The sequence below is a fragment of the Coenobita brevimanus genome, chromosome 80 (assembly GCF_032717465.1).
Source record: "Coenobita brevimanus isolate Jiangsu-jjx chromosome 80, ASM3271746v2, whole genome shotgun sequence".
Classification (NCBI taxonomy): domain Eukaryota; kingdom Metazoa; phylum Arthropoda; class Malacostraca; order Decapoda; family Coenobitidae; genus Coenobita; species Coenobita brevimanus.
In genome coordinates, this window is record NC_137033.1 from 14,128,771 (window position 1) to 14,146,516 (window position 17,746).

The window sequence follows — 17,746 nt, forward strand, 5'->3', positions numbered from 1 at the left end:
GTAAAAGTAGGCTTTAGAAAAAGGGGAACAAAATAGGGAAAAACACAAATAAAAACACACGAAAACCCAAATGACGAGTGAAAAACGAGTCACTTTCCTCATCCATTCTCCAAATTAACGATCCCTCTGTTTACAATTCGCCTCTCACTGGAACTTCCGATTTGGACAGTGCCCCTTGGAGATCAAAGTAAGTAAGTTTGCGTTTACCGTGAGATCTATCTATATATATGCCATAGTTACTCCTTTTTACGTTATGTTTACTGCTTCACTTGAACGTCCATTGAGAGGTTTTTTAGACACATAGACCTTCCATTATTATTTCTCCATCCTCTATTATGTGCATTCTTTATCAATCAGACCATCTGAATAACCAACCAAACTTTCTGTACTGTGCGTAACTGCAGCGCCCCCCCCCCTCTCTTTTTTAATTATCATGCACTGTTCCTTTGATAAACGTAAATAAAAAAAAATACCAAAAACACTCAGCTGGCAAGATGGCATAGCAGCCTTGGGTGTGTCACTTTATTAATCCCCCTGAAAAAAACACCTGTAAAAACCTCCCTTCACGGACCCCCTCAGCAGCTTCGTCACTCGTAGTTAGAATTTTTGGGCCCTACCTCTAACTGGCTTCGTGAGACACCCTAACACCTCCTCCCTACCGATTTGTTCTGTACATGGCACCTCCCTCTTGTGTGTTGCTGATGCAAAGTGTGTGGATATTAGATATAGATAACAAGCGAGAGAAGGTAAGGTGTCTGATGGAGAATGAGTCGCTAAGGAGAAGGCGTTGGGACATCTCCAAAGCCACTCAGACCAGGGCCCTGTGTACCTTTGATGTGTCTCTCCGGGCGGCTGTCAGTATTGCCACTTGAGACTTGCACGAGGCGTTTTAGGACCTCTTCACACCGGGTCTTAATCGAACACGGGATCGTATTTAAGGCCGTGGGGGAAGCTTCGTAGTGCCTCTTCTTCAGCTATTTATTCTGCACATTACACGTCAGTATCCTCTTCGTTAATGAGGCAAAGTCTGTCGGTACTTAAATTATGCCCAAAAGTAAATAAATAAATAGACATAGTAGAAGAGCATATCCAGGTGTAAAATGCATAACAAATCACTAAGAAAATGATGCTACGAAGCCTCCAATGCAAAACGAGACTGCGACCCATATTCTGTCTTAAATTTGTCTGATCATATAGGTGTGAAAGTTTTAAGACCTGTGCCATCTTCAGGGCAAGCTTTTCCTCACTTACCTTATAGCACGTATTCTCATTCGTTAAGGGAGCTCCCGAAAACCACTTCCTAAGCGATCTGTTTTGCTTGACACACCTTGCCGTCCTCTTCTGTGTTACTTTATATAATCCCAATACCACCATACTCTGCATAAATAGCGTACAAAACGATATCAGCAAGCCGTACCCAAAATAAATAAGCAAGGAGGCGGTGTTAGTAAGCTTCCTAACCCCATGAAAATACCGTCCTATGTCTGGCAGTGAGAAAAAGCTTGTGCAGAACGTTACCCTGTAATACATGGTGTTTTTCCAGTGGTGTTCTTCTTCCAGTGGTGTTCTTCCTGACCTACATGATCAGACAATTAGCGTCAGAATATTTCTGATTCCGACCCTGGTGTGGAGAGGCTCTTATTTTTTTTTCTTTATTCACCAGGCAGTAGCGTAGTTGGTTGGCAGACTGTTTGGTCGCCGAGGGTGATTTAATGCCAAGGACGACTGACAAGAGAAAATGTGTAGTGGTTCTAATTGGTGTGAATCTGGCATTTCCTGGTTCTTGTCTGATATGAGATTGAAGTTTTAAGTATGTCTGAGCTGTAAACAATCAAGGACTCCTCATTTTAAGATAACTAAAGCCATAATTAATCCCGTAATTATGTACGGAACTCATAAAAGAATATTTATTAGTCGCCGAGGCATGAGATATTCACCCTCGACGTGGCTGACTTAGTACATGTGAACTCTGCGTCAGATTTCTGTACTGCAAATACTTATAGTTCCTCATCACGCAAGGAAATACGAGTTGTTCACTTTACCCTCTGAGCAGACTGTGAAAGACAAACTAAGCCACACTCAAAACAAGCTATCGTGTCACTCCAGGGTTTGATTAAGATGCAGTCTGAACTCAGCACATACAAGACTCAGAAATTCATCCATCATACTTCGCGTCCTCGTGAAATCTATACAGTCATCTACATAACACAAACGTGACACAAGAGCCAGTATCTCATTTTGACCTTTGAGTTTTTACTACCTGGGTTTGATTATGGTGAAATTAACTAAACATAAGAGGAATGACACACTCTACCATCTATTCTATTTATGGTATGATTATAATGCGTTCCTTTGCCAGATTCACGTGACATGACGCCAAACACAGCCCCCTATTTCATCACATGACACGAACATTGACATCAAACATAGCACCATATTTCAACACATGACACAAACACTGACACCAAACTTAGCCCTTTATTTCAACACATGACAAGACGACTCATCCTTTATTTTAAGCTTTGCCTTTTTTATCATCTAGGATTTAATAAAGGAATGATTCACATCTGAAGAGACATGAATTAAAAGCTTATCACATATTAATTTTCCCTTTTTTCCATCTGGGGTCTGATCAAGATGGAGTCCTCAACTCGACTCAGGAACATGACACAAAAACTGAGTCTTCATTTTAGCTTTGTACTCTTTGCCTTCGTTTTAGCTTTGTATTCTTTGCCTTCGTTTTAGCTCTGTAATTTTTGCTTTCTCTTTAGCTTTCTGTTCTTTACCTCCTTTTAGCTTTGTATTCGTTCCCTTGATTTTAGCTTTGCATTATTTACCTTCATTTTAGCTCTCTTCTTTATTATTGTTCTGTTGTTTTCCTTCATCTTAGCTTTGTTTTCTTTTCCACCAACTTAGCTTTTTGTTCTTTACCATTTAGGGTTTTATCACGGTGCATCACAGCTCAAGCCCCACAACACATAAGCTAACCTTCCATATTAAGCTTTCTGTTTTGCAGCCTCTATAACACCTTGGGTCTAATCAAGGTACATTCATCTTAACACAAGCAGCATAACACACAAGCTTTGACCATTATTTAAACACACACAGCCTAACACAAAAACTACTCTTTTTACTCAACTTGGCCTAAAATGACCATCTCCCCATCTTGAATGCCGAATTGTAACAAGAGATGAACGACAGAATATGATGCTAGTCACAATGAGATATCATGAGAAGGATGTAGAGCCGTAATATTGTCTTTTTCTGCCACTGAGCCACGTGAAATAAACTGCAATAGGACGTCAATCTGGGCCAAGTTAAGCTGAAGAGACTATAATTCCCATTTAAAGCTCGTATTCTCTACCTTTTAGGATTACATTACAGTACAAACAACTAAACACAAATGAAAATACACTATGAGTAAAATCCTTCTATTTAACACAAGAAGCATGACACTAAAGATAATCCCACACTCAAAATCTTCAGCAGTATACTGAACAATCTAGGGTCTGACTTCGGTTCAATTTTTAAGATCAAGCTATGTAACACACACACACACACACACACACACACACACACACACACACACACACACACACACACACACACACACACACACACACACACACACACACACACACACACACACACACACACACACACACACACACAAATCCTGAATTTTAAGTCCTGTGTTGCATAAATTTAGGTCATAATAAATCATCAGTTTTCTGCCCACCACAGACGACACGGTACAGTAACATCTCATATTTTTTCTCTTCAATATGACGGCGTTTTTATATATTTTTTATTCTGCATTTTTCATGGTATTTTACTCAGTTTAGGGGGAAAAAATCCAACTGGAGTGGTTAGAAACATACTTCATAAAAAACAGTCTGACAATAACGATAATATTAAAAACAATAGTAGTAATAATAATGATAATGATGATAATAATAATAATAATAATAATAATAATAATAATAATAATAATAATCGTCTAGTACCAGCAAAAATAAAGTATAAATATTGTCCTGCACCTGAGGGAATTAAATATTTCATACAAACCCGCACTTCAAAAATCAGGGCCAGAAATCTTTCGTCTACTTTCTTCTGCGCAAAATCGTCGAGAGTTAGCAATAATATGCATCACCACCGCAGGGAAATGGATATAGTGACCTCTCTCTCTCTCTCCCTCTCTCTAAACTTTCCGCTCTTTATCCACAGTCCAAAAACTCATCACTTTCCAAACTGATAATAATACTAGATTATTAAGTTAATTATATAAAAAAAAACAAATAACTGAATAAATAAGACCATCTATGTAATACGCCTCGCTTTAAATTTGGGTTTTCTTTTTCAGTATTAATAACACCTCATAACACACTGGCAGCTAAATTTCCTAGTATTTTAATCCAGTTTATAATAAACTGTCCCAACCCGGAATAAAATGCACTGTATAAATGGAACTGCTGTAATTGCACTTTATTTTGTACTTTTCTTTATAATGCTTGTTCCATTCTGCCTTTGGTTCCAAATGTAATCAGTAATATAACCGTACTTCTTTATCAGTTTGTCTTTGTCAGTGTGTCTCGTGTTTGACTTATAGAATACGATGGTTGGTCAGTTTGTGTCTGTGTGATTTTCCGCCATGCAAGGCCCCAGTTTTCAAGCTACAATGCTAAATAAATGTATGGGTATAGATATGTTACAGAGCAAGGTTACTCACACCATAAGCATATCGAAACTGGCATGGCATAGAGAAAGGTAGATGTAATGAATCAGTATTAAAGACGGTTCGCCTGGGGGCATGAAGAGGGGGAGACAACATCCGACTTCCAACCCCGACGCGGTAAAGAAAATATCCACAGTTTTCAAGATAAGGGAACAAAATATTACACAGCCATATTTACAAGTGACGTGAGACTGTAAACACCCTAGAAACTGCTCTTAGGGTATCGAGCATGAGGTACAGCAAAAATCCTCACCCCCCCACCCCCGTCCCATTTTGATCAGTTTTCATCATAAAGGAGTTAAATCCATTATACATACAGATAAAGGTCTAATTAAGTCACAGGGGCAGTAGGAACTAAGTTTAGATGTTGTGGGACGGGGTGCTGCCTCTGACCCTGACTCACAAGAAAATATTCGTAGAACCGATCTTCACCAACCCCGCGAGAACTGCTGTCTTTTGTACTTCACGTTACATAAAATATTCAACACTGCTTCCCTCACAATTTAATTTGAGTTGCTTTAAAGAGTCAACACTGCATCCATCATAATCTAATTTGCATAAGATATTCAACACTGCTGCCATCGTAATAGAATTCAGAGTGTTCAAAATATTCGACTCTGCCTCCATTGTATTCCAATTTGTCTGCATAAAATATTTAACATTGCCTCATCATCATCTCATTCTAATTGCATAAAATATTCGACTCTGTTTCCATTATAAATTAAGTCGGGTTGGATAAAGAAATTCATCTGTGTGTCTGTTTTAATACGATTTTGGTGGCAAACAGACTCAATGTGCAATTCAGTTATAATGTACTTCGTAGTGTATATAAAATTCCATCAGTTTGTCTTTTATGATACTCCTTTGCAACCTTCCTCTAAAATATGATCACTGTATCTGTTTTAGTATTAACTGGCTTTGTATATAATATTCATCAATCTGTCAACATTTTCGCATATCATGTAAAATTCAGCAGCTTGCCGGTTATAATTATCTTGAATACAAATTTCGTCAGTTTCTGCTGCCATCTATTTAACATTTCATCTGTAATTAGTTTGTGGTCTCCTGTGCCTTGCGAATGAACCTCTTCAATGCGTGTGTTATAAAAATTCGCCTGTCAGTTATGCAACAGGAAATGTAGCTTTTAACAACCAGTGTGAATATAATTATTTAAATCCCCCTTCATACAAAATTTCGTCTCACTGGCAAATTCTCTTTTACTACTGAACTTCATCATCCTATCTAATTCGCGCATTATATAACATTTCATCACTCCCATGTAATTCGGGATTACTCAAAATTTCATCAATCTGTCTATAGCCTACAGCAGGTTCCACAAAACATTTTCAGCAACAGACCTGTAATCTTCTTCGAGTCCAATCTATCAGTGTATCTACCAGCAAAGTGCACTTTGTGAGCGCGTGACGAGCGAGCGAGCTTTTGTACGTACGCCTATCATCATAATTTCATCTTAGTGTAAACTTTCAACATTTCTGATGTATTTGAACAATAACAGAGGATTGATTGTGTTAAAATGTTTACTTTCATCATGTTTTCTCTCTATCACACACACACACACACACACACACACACACACACACACACACACACACACACACACACACACACACACACACACGCACGCACGCACGCGCGCGCGGAACGTATGAAAGTGAAAAATAACTCATACATCTCATGTGTCCTTTCACAGTGCTTGAAATCGATTTCATTGCGGAGCATATCAGGTTAAGCCCTCGGTACATGAATCTACTATCTGCTGGAAGAATTTCTTCTTTATATTACATAGTAGAAAAGTTATTAGCCTTTGAAAACTATCGCGGTCGGGCCGGGTCGTGTCGGACCGTGGCGGATCGTGTCGGAAAGCACATTTCTCAGCTGAATGTAAACATAGCTGCGCTACGCTTGCTCGCTCGTAATTATCCCTTTTAGCAGCAATTGAGCTACTTTGCCTTTTTAAAAGTTAAGGTACGACGTTTACATTATTCTTGGTGATGGAGAGAGAAGCCTTCACTTGGTGGCACTCAAATAACCGGGTCGTGGAGCAGCCTAGTTATCCTATACAAAAGTCCCCCACACCCCTCCCAATTCCCCAACAGGAGGACGGTGGAATGCAGGACAGGGACAACTTCAACTTGCAGTCCACTGGGTTCACATTTAGAGGAGCCTGGGGTTGCAACTACTACTACTACTATTGTTACTACTACTACTACTATCACTGCTACTACTCGTACTCCTACTCCTACTACTATTACTACTACGGTGCTAGTGCTACTACTGCTAGTGCTACTACTGCTACTGCTACTACCCTTTATTCTTTTCACTCTCCACCAACCCCGGACAATTTTAGTCAAGAGAGTGTTAGATATCAACTCAGTAACACGATTTTTTATATTTTATTTTTGCCACCATCAGACGGTTTTACTCACCTTCCAAACATCTCTTCTCTGTGCTGCAAGGGTTAACCAGACTCCTATAACCCTTTCATTAGGCCACATATTTCCTAAGCTGAATGAAATCGTCTGTCGGCAGCAAATATAGTTATCTAGTAAGTGACGGCTTCGTAGTGAAAGGATTAAAAACACTAAAATGATTCCCTTTATTGTTGCTGCTCCCAGATCAGTTTTTATCGTTATTATTATTATTATTATTATTATTATTATTATTATTATTATTATTATTATCATTATTATTATGATTATTATTATTATTAACCTTTCGTTGTGATGGAGTGAGAATTCATATCCATTATTCTCTTTCACTGTCGGGGATCGCCTTAAGTATGCATAAAACTGACACACACACACACACACACACACACACACACACACACACACACACACACACATACACACAAAATACGTCCTCGGGTTGAAAGGTTCCAAAATCAACTGTCCCCATTATCAACAACAAAAAATGGCCGGATAATCGTTGGCATTTTAGTCTTCGCTGCATCTTCCCCCCCCTCTCTCTCTCTCTCTCTCTCTCTCTCTGCCTATTATGCCTTAAAATAATCTTACGGGTTACTTATCCAGAATGTGGACTGTCGTTCAAAAGGTATTGCGGAGGGGAACGAGGATATCCTAAATGATCACTGTAGCTTGTAGAATTTCGAGATAAACAACCTATCGTCACCTGGAGGAGTATTTATTAACAGAACTCTCTCTCTCTCTGCTAAAAGACCATTTTCATGAGCTTAAGAGACCCTAACAATGAAGCGAATAGTGAAAATTATACCTTACCCCTCTATGTCGAAAAATGGCTCAGGGATATTAACAAAGATCCCCTGGAGATAGCAAGAATAAAGTGGAAATAACATCCGGTGGGTGAAGATAAGTCAGGTGTACCACAGGTAAACAAAATCGCTAAGGAAGAGGCTTTGCGCATCGAAGACAAGGAGAATACCTGAAATTAAAAATAATCAATCCTGGGACGCAGTTTTTATGTCACTCTATCTACAATATTTCCGGACGATTTTATTCAGCTTGGTGGAAAATGTTCGATCTGGAGGGGTTGATGCAGCTTCACTTATCCATTCAGAAGGTGGGGTGTCATTTCTCCTTCAGTTTTTGCTATTGTCTGACGATTTCAATCAGTATGAGAGAGATTTTTCGAACCACAGTAAGAGTCAGCCTTCATCACCCACGTCACCCAAAGCACGTCACATACGAGTATATTTCATTTTTTCGTAACTAGCGATTTTATTTCAGGTCTGGATACACTTTTCGAACTACTTCTCGTGTCTCGAACTCGTATTTCGTTCTTGCCATGACCTGTCGACTTTAACTTAGGATTAACTTTTCGGGATAGAGCTGTTAGCTTTTGCCTCCACTAACTTCCCTTCCTGCGTCTGTCACATCAGCTTGACCTCTGTTTAACTCTTCATGCCCGAGGACGTGATATTTCTTTTTTGGTATCATTTAACAACTTTATTTTGAGATGGACGGGCACTTCTAATTAGACTGGCTAAATCTAGCCTAAAATCTAAGCCTTCCAGCCAAATGACTGCTATTTATTTCATTCTTGTTAGCACCTGTCGACTTTATATTCTGGTTACAATAGACTTTTCGAACTGGAGGGACCCTTTTTGACCATCATTAACCCCTTCATTTAGAGGACGTCATATTTATTCTGTTCTTTTTATCACCTTATTCAGTTTGGGGAAAGCTTCACGGATGACGAGGGATAACTGAAGCCTCTTCTGACCCCTTCACCTTCACACGACTCCCCCGAACAGAAATAAAAGTAGTTTGGTAGCAGGGAAAAAAAAATATTAACTATAGACCTCCTTGAACTGATGGATTTTTAACCCCTCGCTATCAATATCTCATTGCACTGTAATACAACCCAACTCATTAATGACAAAGAATAATATATGTAATGATAAAGAAAAGAGCAATACATCTATTACAAATAAGGCAAGGAAAACTGCATCAAATACAATAATAATACGGCAAGGAAAACTACATCCAAGACAATACATTTGATACCAACAGATGATTCAGTTCAGCAAAGAAGGGAATATTCAAGCTGAAGGGTTTACATACTGACTGCATACTCCAGTTCACTATAAGAGGTTTCCCATAAGCTGAAGATATGATAGGAGAAAAAATAAAACGTTACTTGCGACCTCGACCTTCAGGAGTAAAACAAATCGCTTAGGAAGAAGCTCTATACTGTTTCGTATGCCAACAAAAACACGGCTCAATACTCCAGATCTTCACCGCGCTGACTACGGTGGTGTGTTATTATTATTATTATTATTATTATTATTATCGCAATTTATATTTACTTAGTTTTTCCTTCATTCAGATTTCATTCAACTTTGGCAAGATCTTTCGTAGTGGACGGGTCAATGAAGGCTGTATCTAACCCTTCCAGTGTAGAAAATGTCTCCTAAGCTGCAATACGCTCTGAAAGTGGGATGCAGGCTAACCTCATCCAGTGGCTAAAGACATTACACATCAGTAAAAAAAAAAAGAAAAAAAAAAAGAAAAAAAAAAGGAGGGAACCGAAATTCCTTCTCGTAAATTCAGTTTGAAGCATTGGGATTTGTCTCAATATTCCCTGCAAAATATAATATTCACTTTGCCATAATATCCACTGGTCCAAATATTAACTACAAGCCAGTTCTAATATTCAGTGTCATTATTCACCAGTTTATATTATTAAGTATCACAATATTCATCGACCTACAATATTCACCGAGTTGCAGTGTTCAGCCACTCGAAATATTCACTGATAGTTGCAATATTCAGTTACAGTATTCATTGTCAATTACAATACTCGCTGTCACTCGCAATACTCGGTTACAATATTCACCCAATTCCAATACTCAGTTACAATACCTATGGTCAGTCAGAGATCTCTACAATATTCACCTATTAACACCACTCATTGCCAGTCACAATATTCACTAAACTACAAACTCATCAGGTCACACTATTCACAGAGTTAAAATATTTACCAGTCAAAATCTTCATTATCAGATACAATATTCACCAAGTTACAATATTCACGGTCACATAATCCGCTGCCGAATCACGTGTTTCACCAAAATTACACATTTTCACGTAGCAATATTCCCTATGACACTGAGGATATTCGTAAAAAAATGGTAAGTGTTTTATTTATTTATTTATTTATTTATTTGTGTGTGTGTGTGTGTGTGTGTGTGTGTGTCTGTGCGTGTGTACTGTATGTGACGGCCGCCGCAGACAGCAACAGCAACAGCACAGGGTATGGTAGTAACAGCAGCAAACAGCAGCGGTAGCCTTAAACAGCCGGAATCAATTGCTGTTCATGTTGGTAGCTGTCTATGTAGTGTTTTGGGGCTCGTATGCTCTACAGACTTGCAGTACATCTTCCTTGGCGAGAAAAAAAAAAAAAAAGAGAAAGCTTAAATTCCTGGTACTGAGAAAGCTTAAATTCCTGATACTGAGAGGGCTTAAATTCTTGATACCGAAAAAGCTTAAATTCTTGAAACTGAGATAGCTTAAGTTCTTGAAACTGAGAAAGCTTAAATTCTTGACACCGAGAAAGCTTGAATTCTTGATAGTGAGAATGCATAAATTCTTGAAACTGAGAAAGCTTAAATTCTTGATAAAGGGAGAGATTAAATTCTCGATTCAGGGAGAAAGCTTAAATTTTTAATACAGGGAGAGAGCTTAAATTCTTGATACAGGGAGAGAGCTTAAATTCTTGATACAGGGAGAGAGCTTAAATTCTTGATACTGAGAAAACTTAAGTTCTTGAGCCTGAGAAAGCTAAAGTTCTTCATACAGGGAGAGAGCTCAAATTCTTGACACTGGGAGAAAACTTAAATTCTCCATACTGGGAGAACTTAAATTCCTGATGCTGGAAAAGGGTTTAATTTTTTATCCCTAACGTTTCGTACTACACAGATCCTGACCTAAGAGAAGGATCAGAGAAATACAGTACTTTTCTCATTTTCTGTGTTCCTCTCCCATTCACTTTACCCTCAGTCACGATATTCAATTGTCCGTAAGTCTGTGCCCTTGTGAGTCTTGAAAAGATGACACAAAATAACATAGCAAGTGAATATTGCATGTTATACGCGGGTGTAAATTGGAAGAGGTGCCACAAGTCTTACAGCATTAGTCATTTGGCCTTCGTCTCTAGCTGCATGCTTTCGTGTCCATATGTGTCATGTTAAACGAATTATTCTTAATTCATATTTTTAATTAAGGTGTTTTCTCTAACCTTTTCGACCATATAAAATCTCAAAATAACTTTATCGCATCCCTGAACTTCATACCTTTTATAAATTATCAAATATTAAATTAAACTACCTTGGTCGAAGAGGAAAAACTCATAATTGAACCATGTTAAACAAACTACCGATTTAAAAGAAGGAAGAATTATTTTTGCTACCAGTTTTCCCTCCTCTCACCTCTCACCAAAACCATGAACTCCTTTCACCAAAAACATGACTCCCCTTCCCCTCCCTTTCTCTGGTGAGGGTAGTGTAGTGGATGACCTTATTTAATGCCACATACTGCTCACTAGCAGAAAAATAATTCTTCCTTTCTATGTACCTTCTGTGTCTCTGTATTTATTCTTCAATGCTATAGATAATTGTATATTTAAGATGTTGCAAATTACTGAATATAATTATTTTCCTGAGTTGGTACATATTTCATTACCAATGACAGGAGTCTGATATGCAAGGTGTCAAGTCATTTACGATCCAACAGGAGTATTAAAAAGGTGAGGTGATGGACGAACGTTTATTACAATGCAGGGATTTTGTAAAGAAACCTAAAGGGAAGCACATTAATGATTTAGTACTGAATATTTATCGCCCTTCAATGCCTTGTTCCTTATTCGGAAGTTACAATGCTTCCGTCAGTCACGCAGCAGAAGGAATGTCGAATCTGGTCAGAGTCTGTGAACTCTCTGGCCACAGCCATCACAATGACCTGCTAAGTCTGTTGGCAGCTGTGAGTTGTTGATATATTGCTCATTCATTTCATAATATATGCATGTGATAAATTATTCGGAAGTGTAAGGAATTTTAACTAAAACACTAAGCAGATTACTTTAAACTGCATATCATATACATGACATACTAAAACAGTTCCGTTAAATAACCATTCCCACCAATGGTTTAATAAAAGTATAAACTTCTGCAGCCATCAATGATCCCTGACATCAATTCCCACGGATATCAACTCCCACATTTGATCCTAAATTGTATCAAGAAATGTAATAACCAATATAATAAATAGTAAATACTCCTGAGACAATTCAAGAACTAAGCAAAATAAACGGCTAACTCACCATAACGTAATGACATCTAAATAGGGGGCACAGATCCCCTCTCCCTCTAATTCAACCATTACCCCATTCCATCACACGCCGACAATGGCCAACTAACACAGTTTTTTCTTTTCTCCCTCCCTTCCTGTCTCCTTGCTTGACGTCGTGGCTGCATCTTGTAAACGTCGCCTGGGTGCCACCATCTTCGTCTGGGTGCCACTAACTGCGCCTGGGCGCCACCATCTCGTGCTTGCCCCAATCTTCACTTGGGTGCCACCATCTTCACCTGGGTGCCACCATCCTCACCTGGGTACCACCATCCTCACCTGGGTGCCACCATCCTCACCTGGGTGCCACCATCCTCACCTGGGTGCCACCATCCTCACCTGGGTGCAACCATTTTCATCTGGGTGCTACCATCTACACCTGGGTGCCACCATCTTCACCTGGGTGTCCCCATTTTCACATGGGTGCCACATCTCCACTTGGGTGTCACCATCTGCAAATGGGTGTTCCCATCTCCACCTGGGTGCCACATCTTCATCTGGTGTCCCCATCTTCATCTTTGTGCCACATCTTCACCTGGGTACAACAATCCTCACCTGGGTGACAACATTTTCACCTGGGTGTCACCATTATCGTCTGGGTGTTACCACTTCGCCTGGGTGTCACCATTTGGATAACATCATCTTATCATCACCGCTCTACCCTGCCTTCAAAACCTCCCAACAGGAGAGGTCGTCCAAGTCGCTCCTGGCCAACGTGCTGGACATCGACGACGACTTCCGAGCGCACACGCTCCCGCACACGCACACGACGAACACAAACAACACGGCGGGGTACATAAGGGTGCCTCACGGGGGACATTCTGTGGACGATTCGCACCTAGTCCACACCTGTATGTCCTCGTGCACTAGGGAGCTCAACCTCATCCTGAAGGAGATTCGCATGATCACTGACAAGATGAGGAAAGACGACGAGGAGAGCGAGGTGGGTGAGAAGCATAGGAGAACGATGTGTACGGCAGAGCATATAGAATTAGAGGTAGTGATGAGGAGACTTAGACTGGAGGACACGCTGAAGAAAGGTAAGTTAGAATGATGCCTGAGTTAGCAGGGAAATTAGAAAGAAAATTAGTTGTACACTAATTTACAACTGAGGTAAGCCAAAGAGGAAGTCAGAAGGGAGGTGAGTTAGATGCATGTTAGAATCGAGATAAGTTAGGAGGAATGTTAGAAGGGAGGTGAGTTAAATGCATGTTAGAATGGAGATAAGTTAGGAGGAAAGGTAGAAGGGAGGTGAGTTAGATGCATGTTAGAATGGACAAATTATGAGGAAAGTTAGAATGGAGATAAGTTGGAAGGGAGGTGAGTTAGATGCATGTTAGAACGGAGATAAGTTAGAGGGAAAATTAGAATGGAGATAAATTAGAAGGGAGGTGAGTTAGATGCATGTCAGAATAGAGATAAATTAGGATGAAAGTCAGAATGGTGATAAGTTAGAAGGAAACTGAATGGGTAACAAAAATGCCAGACAGTGTCTAAAGAAGACGCGTATGTCAGATGTTAAATGGGAGGCATGTCAGAAGATATCAGAAATATGATGGAAGATTTTAGAAGGGAAGTACGATAAAAGACGTTAGATGGGAGGCAAGATGGAAGAGGAGCTAGAAGGCAGTAACTTACAAGGGAAGTTAAAGGGGAGGTAAGTTAGAGGGGGTGAGTTAGAAATCTGAGATAATTGATTGCCTGGGTTAATGAAATAATGGCAGGTGAAGTGAGACGGAAGTGAGAGGAAAGTAAGAAAAAAAAAATGTAGGTAAAGAGGAATAGGACTGTGGAAAATAATTCTTTATTGCTGGCAAAGCTTATAACATTGTACATATTTTGATTCCACTCTTACTCTCTTTGCTGCGATGACGTCTTATGTCAGTTTATTCTTGCTACCTTCAAAAGATTTTATTCTCTAAGGAATGACTTCTCGTTCTAGTGGGGCTAATGAACGTTTTGTCTAACCCTTAAAGTTCGAAGAATTTTTCTTATCAGAAGAAAATCGTCAGGAGAGAGCAAGAATATAGTATGAAGACGTCCTTGGGCTGAACGGCTTAATCTGGATATTAATGAGACATTATCTAAACATTTTCACTGTCTACTAATCTAGCTAAATCTTATGCCTTCTCTGCTTTATAGCTTACTTGCTTATAGGGCGTACCACGGTCAGTCCTTTTGGTTGAAGAGCTAATCGCCGATAAGAGCACAGCGACGGTGGCGATGATGTGGAAGCGGATTCCACAGTCACCTTTGGCGGAGATGTTGGCGAGCGCACCAACCATTAACACGAGCAGTATTAAAACAGTTACCGTGGAATTCTTAGTGAGCTTCATACCTCCCAGTCGAAACCTAACTATGAGTGGGATTCATTTCGCTGAGATGCAAGCAAATCAGCTCTGGAAGCGACCCTTGATCTTGTGTTGAATGAAAAAAGACTTGCATTCATGGACGAGAGTAAGTGCTGTAGGCTGCATGATGACGTGAAGGTGTGCGGCACGCAAAGGCCTGCTAGCCTTGAGGAACCATCAAGTCTATGACCAGTCTATGCCTACAGGTGTTCCGAGAATGACTGGATCAGATGAAGCACATAGCGTGGATGGTTTTTTCCACTAGAGTAGTGCTGAGAACGTAGAAAGCTTCAATAACGCATGTATGAATGCATGATCTATTTCTAGGCACTCCGTTGCAAGTTATCGTACTTGTGTGCTTACTTTGTCATTTTTCTGGATCCTATCCACCTCACAACTGTGGGAAATAGGATGATAATAATAATGATAATAATAATAATAATAACAATAATAATAATAGTAATAATGATGATGATGATAATGACACATTATTATTATTAGTAAAGCTAATATCCACATGTATGTGACAATTATGATAAGTATGTAGCAAATAACTGCTAGTGGTACAGGCGACAGCTGGTGCCACTGCTCTGGCTTACGTACAAACTCCCATCCCGAACAGGTTGCGAACGACTGGAAGTTCGCGGCGATGGTGGTGGATCGCCTGTGTCTCATCATCTTCACCCTCTTCACCATCACCGCCACCGTCGCTGTGCTCCTATCGGCGCCACACATCATAGTTCCATAGAATACGGCCGGACGAGAAGGGTAACGGTCCTGGTCGCTTAGTTGCTGGGACACCTCAGAGCAAGGGAGTCACGGCGGGCACATCTTGCCCCTCCTTCAGCTCTGGCTCTCAGCAGCTGCTCTCTCAGCGCTGTTTGCCCTTGGGGTGTTATATATGCCCCGCGGGTGGCATCGTGAGGGGCGACTACCCATCTCGTTCTGGTCAAAAATGCTTCCATAAGTGCCAAAAGGGCCGGCACGTTCCCTGGCTCACAGCGGCAGTGTGTCGTTCCCTCTGGCTACAGCCCACGCCCTCTTCACACTCCACCCGCCTGCGATCACTACCGCCACCACCAACCCTACATGGGGCAGCCCACCTCGCTACCGAAGGCCTAGGTGGGGCGGTGAGTTTTCAAGGCGGCGACGGCCTGCCAGTAGCGGTCGTTTAGTATGAGGAAGACTGGGCTCGCACAAAGCGGGCTGAGGAAGCGACAACAGCAGCATTCGCAGGAGCATCGGCAGCACCTCCTGCAGAAGCAAAAGCAGTAGCAACAGCAGCAGCGGAAGGAGCACCGGTAGCACCAGCGGCAGCAGCAGCAGCAGCAGTGGCCGCTGCAGCAGCGGAAGCAGCAGCAGCTTTAGAGCCTGGGTCGCGCTATACTACCAAGCCACCGTTATCCAATGGGACGGCTTCAATGTGTATTTATGCCATGTTATTTATGCGCCTAATATATATAATGTACGCCCACCCGTAGGCCAGTACATACGTTTGCTCCCTTGCTCATGCGTCAGTATTATGTGATTTTGAGAGTATCGTTAGCATGAAGTACTTAATTATATACTTCTTTAAAGTATCGTTAAGCTTATATTCCTTTCCCGTAAACTGCTCATGCAGGTTGAGTCTCCATGCAATAATCTTGCGCCCCGAGGAGGAGATTGGAGAGCGGTGCGACTGTAATTGTCACTTCCTGCCACTCTTCCTCTTCCCTGTAGTATTTCCCCGACTCCTTAACATCCCCTTGCTTGCTCTTCCTTATCCTGCGATTTGTGATCTCATTACTGCTCTGGACTGTCCCCTCCTCTCACACCAAACTTGAGCAAACAGGAGAACCACAAACTACGGTCACTCCCACAATCGTTTCTAATCTACACCATACAGTTATCATCAGACCTACAGTACAATCACTCCCACATTCGTCCGACTCCACACAGTAATCGGTCTTACTCTACATCACATCATCATCATACCTACAGTACTACCACTCCCATAATCGTCCAGTTCACATAATCTTTTTTCCTCTACACCATATCATCAAACCTACAGTACAATCATTCCCACACTCTTTCTTACTTTACATCACAGCATCATCAGAGCCAAAATACCCTCACATTAATATTTTACTCTAATGTATATCACAATAACATCATCATCATCATCATCATCATCATCATCATCATCATCATCATCAACAACAACACATAACAAACTCCTTCTCCAGCACAGTCTATCCAGTGTGCCAAAGTCCCTGTCACCACACTCCCTGCCACAGTCCGCCCACAGTGTGCCAAATCCACACGGAACAAGAACCACAGTGTGCCAACTCCCAACCACACTACCACAATCAGTCAGAACTCCACTGTGTTCCACTGCAGTTCTCAATTACACCACAAGCGCAGCACTATATTGTACCATTTCCTTCCATTTCTTCACCACCACACTTCACCACACCTAACCACATATCACTAAAACCCCACTGAAATTCAAACACATCTCCCTACACTTCACTACAACGCCACTGAAATTCTACCACACCTCAGCACACTTAACTACAACCAAACTGAAGCTCTACCACACCTCACCACACATCACTACGAGCACACTGAAATTCTACCACACCTCACCACGCTTCACTACAACCTCACTGAATTTCTACCACACCTCACCACATTTCACTACAACCCCACTGGAAATCTACTACACCTCACTATACTTCAGTACACCGCACTGAAGCTCTACCACTCCTCACCACACTTCCTTTCAGCTCTCCATCCCACTTCAGGTAACCACACTTCGCTACACACTCACT

At 40.8% G+C, this 17,746-nt stretch overlaps 1 protein-coding gene across 1 annotated transcript in view; it reads left to right on the forward strand.

The window, feature by feature from the left end:
* Window positions 1-15,681, forward strand: part of LOC145409268 (neuronal acetylcholine receptor subunit alpha-7-like) — a 383,585-nt gene extending 367,904 nt beyond the window's left edge. The window contains exons 12-13 of the mRNA XM_080279749.1: window positions 13,268-13,525; window positions 15,556-15,681. Coding sequence (XP_080135875.1) covers window positions 13,268-13,525; window positions 15,556-15,681 — 384 coding nt within the window. The remainder of the gene's footprint in view (window positions 1-13,267; window positions 13,526-15,555) is intronic.
* The last annotated feature ends 2,065 nt before the right edge of the window (window positions 15,682-17,746 follow it).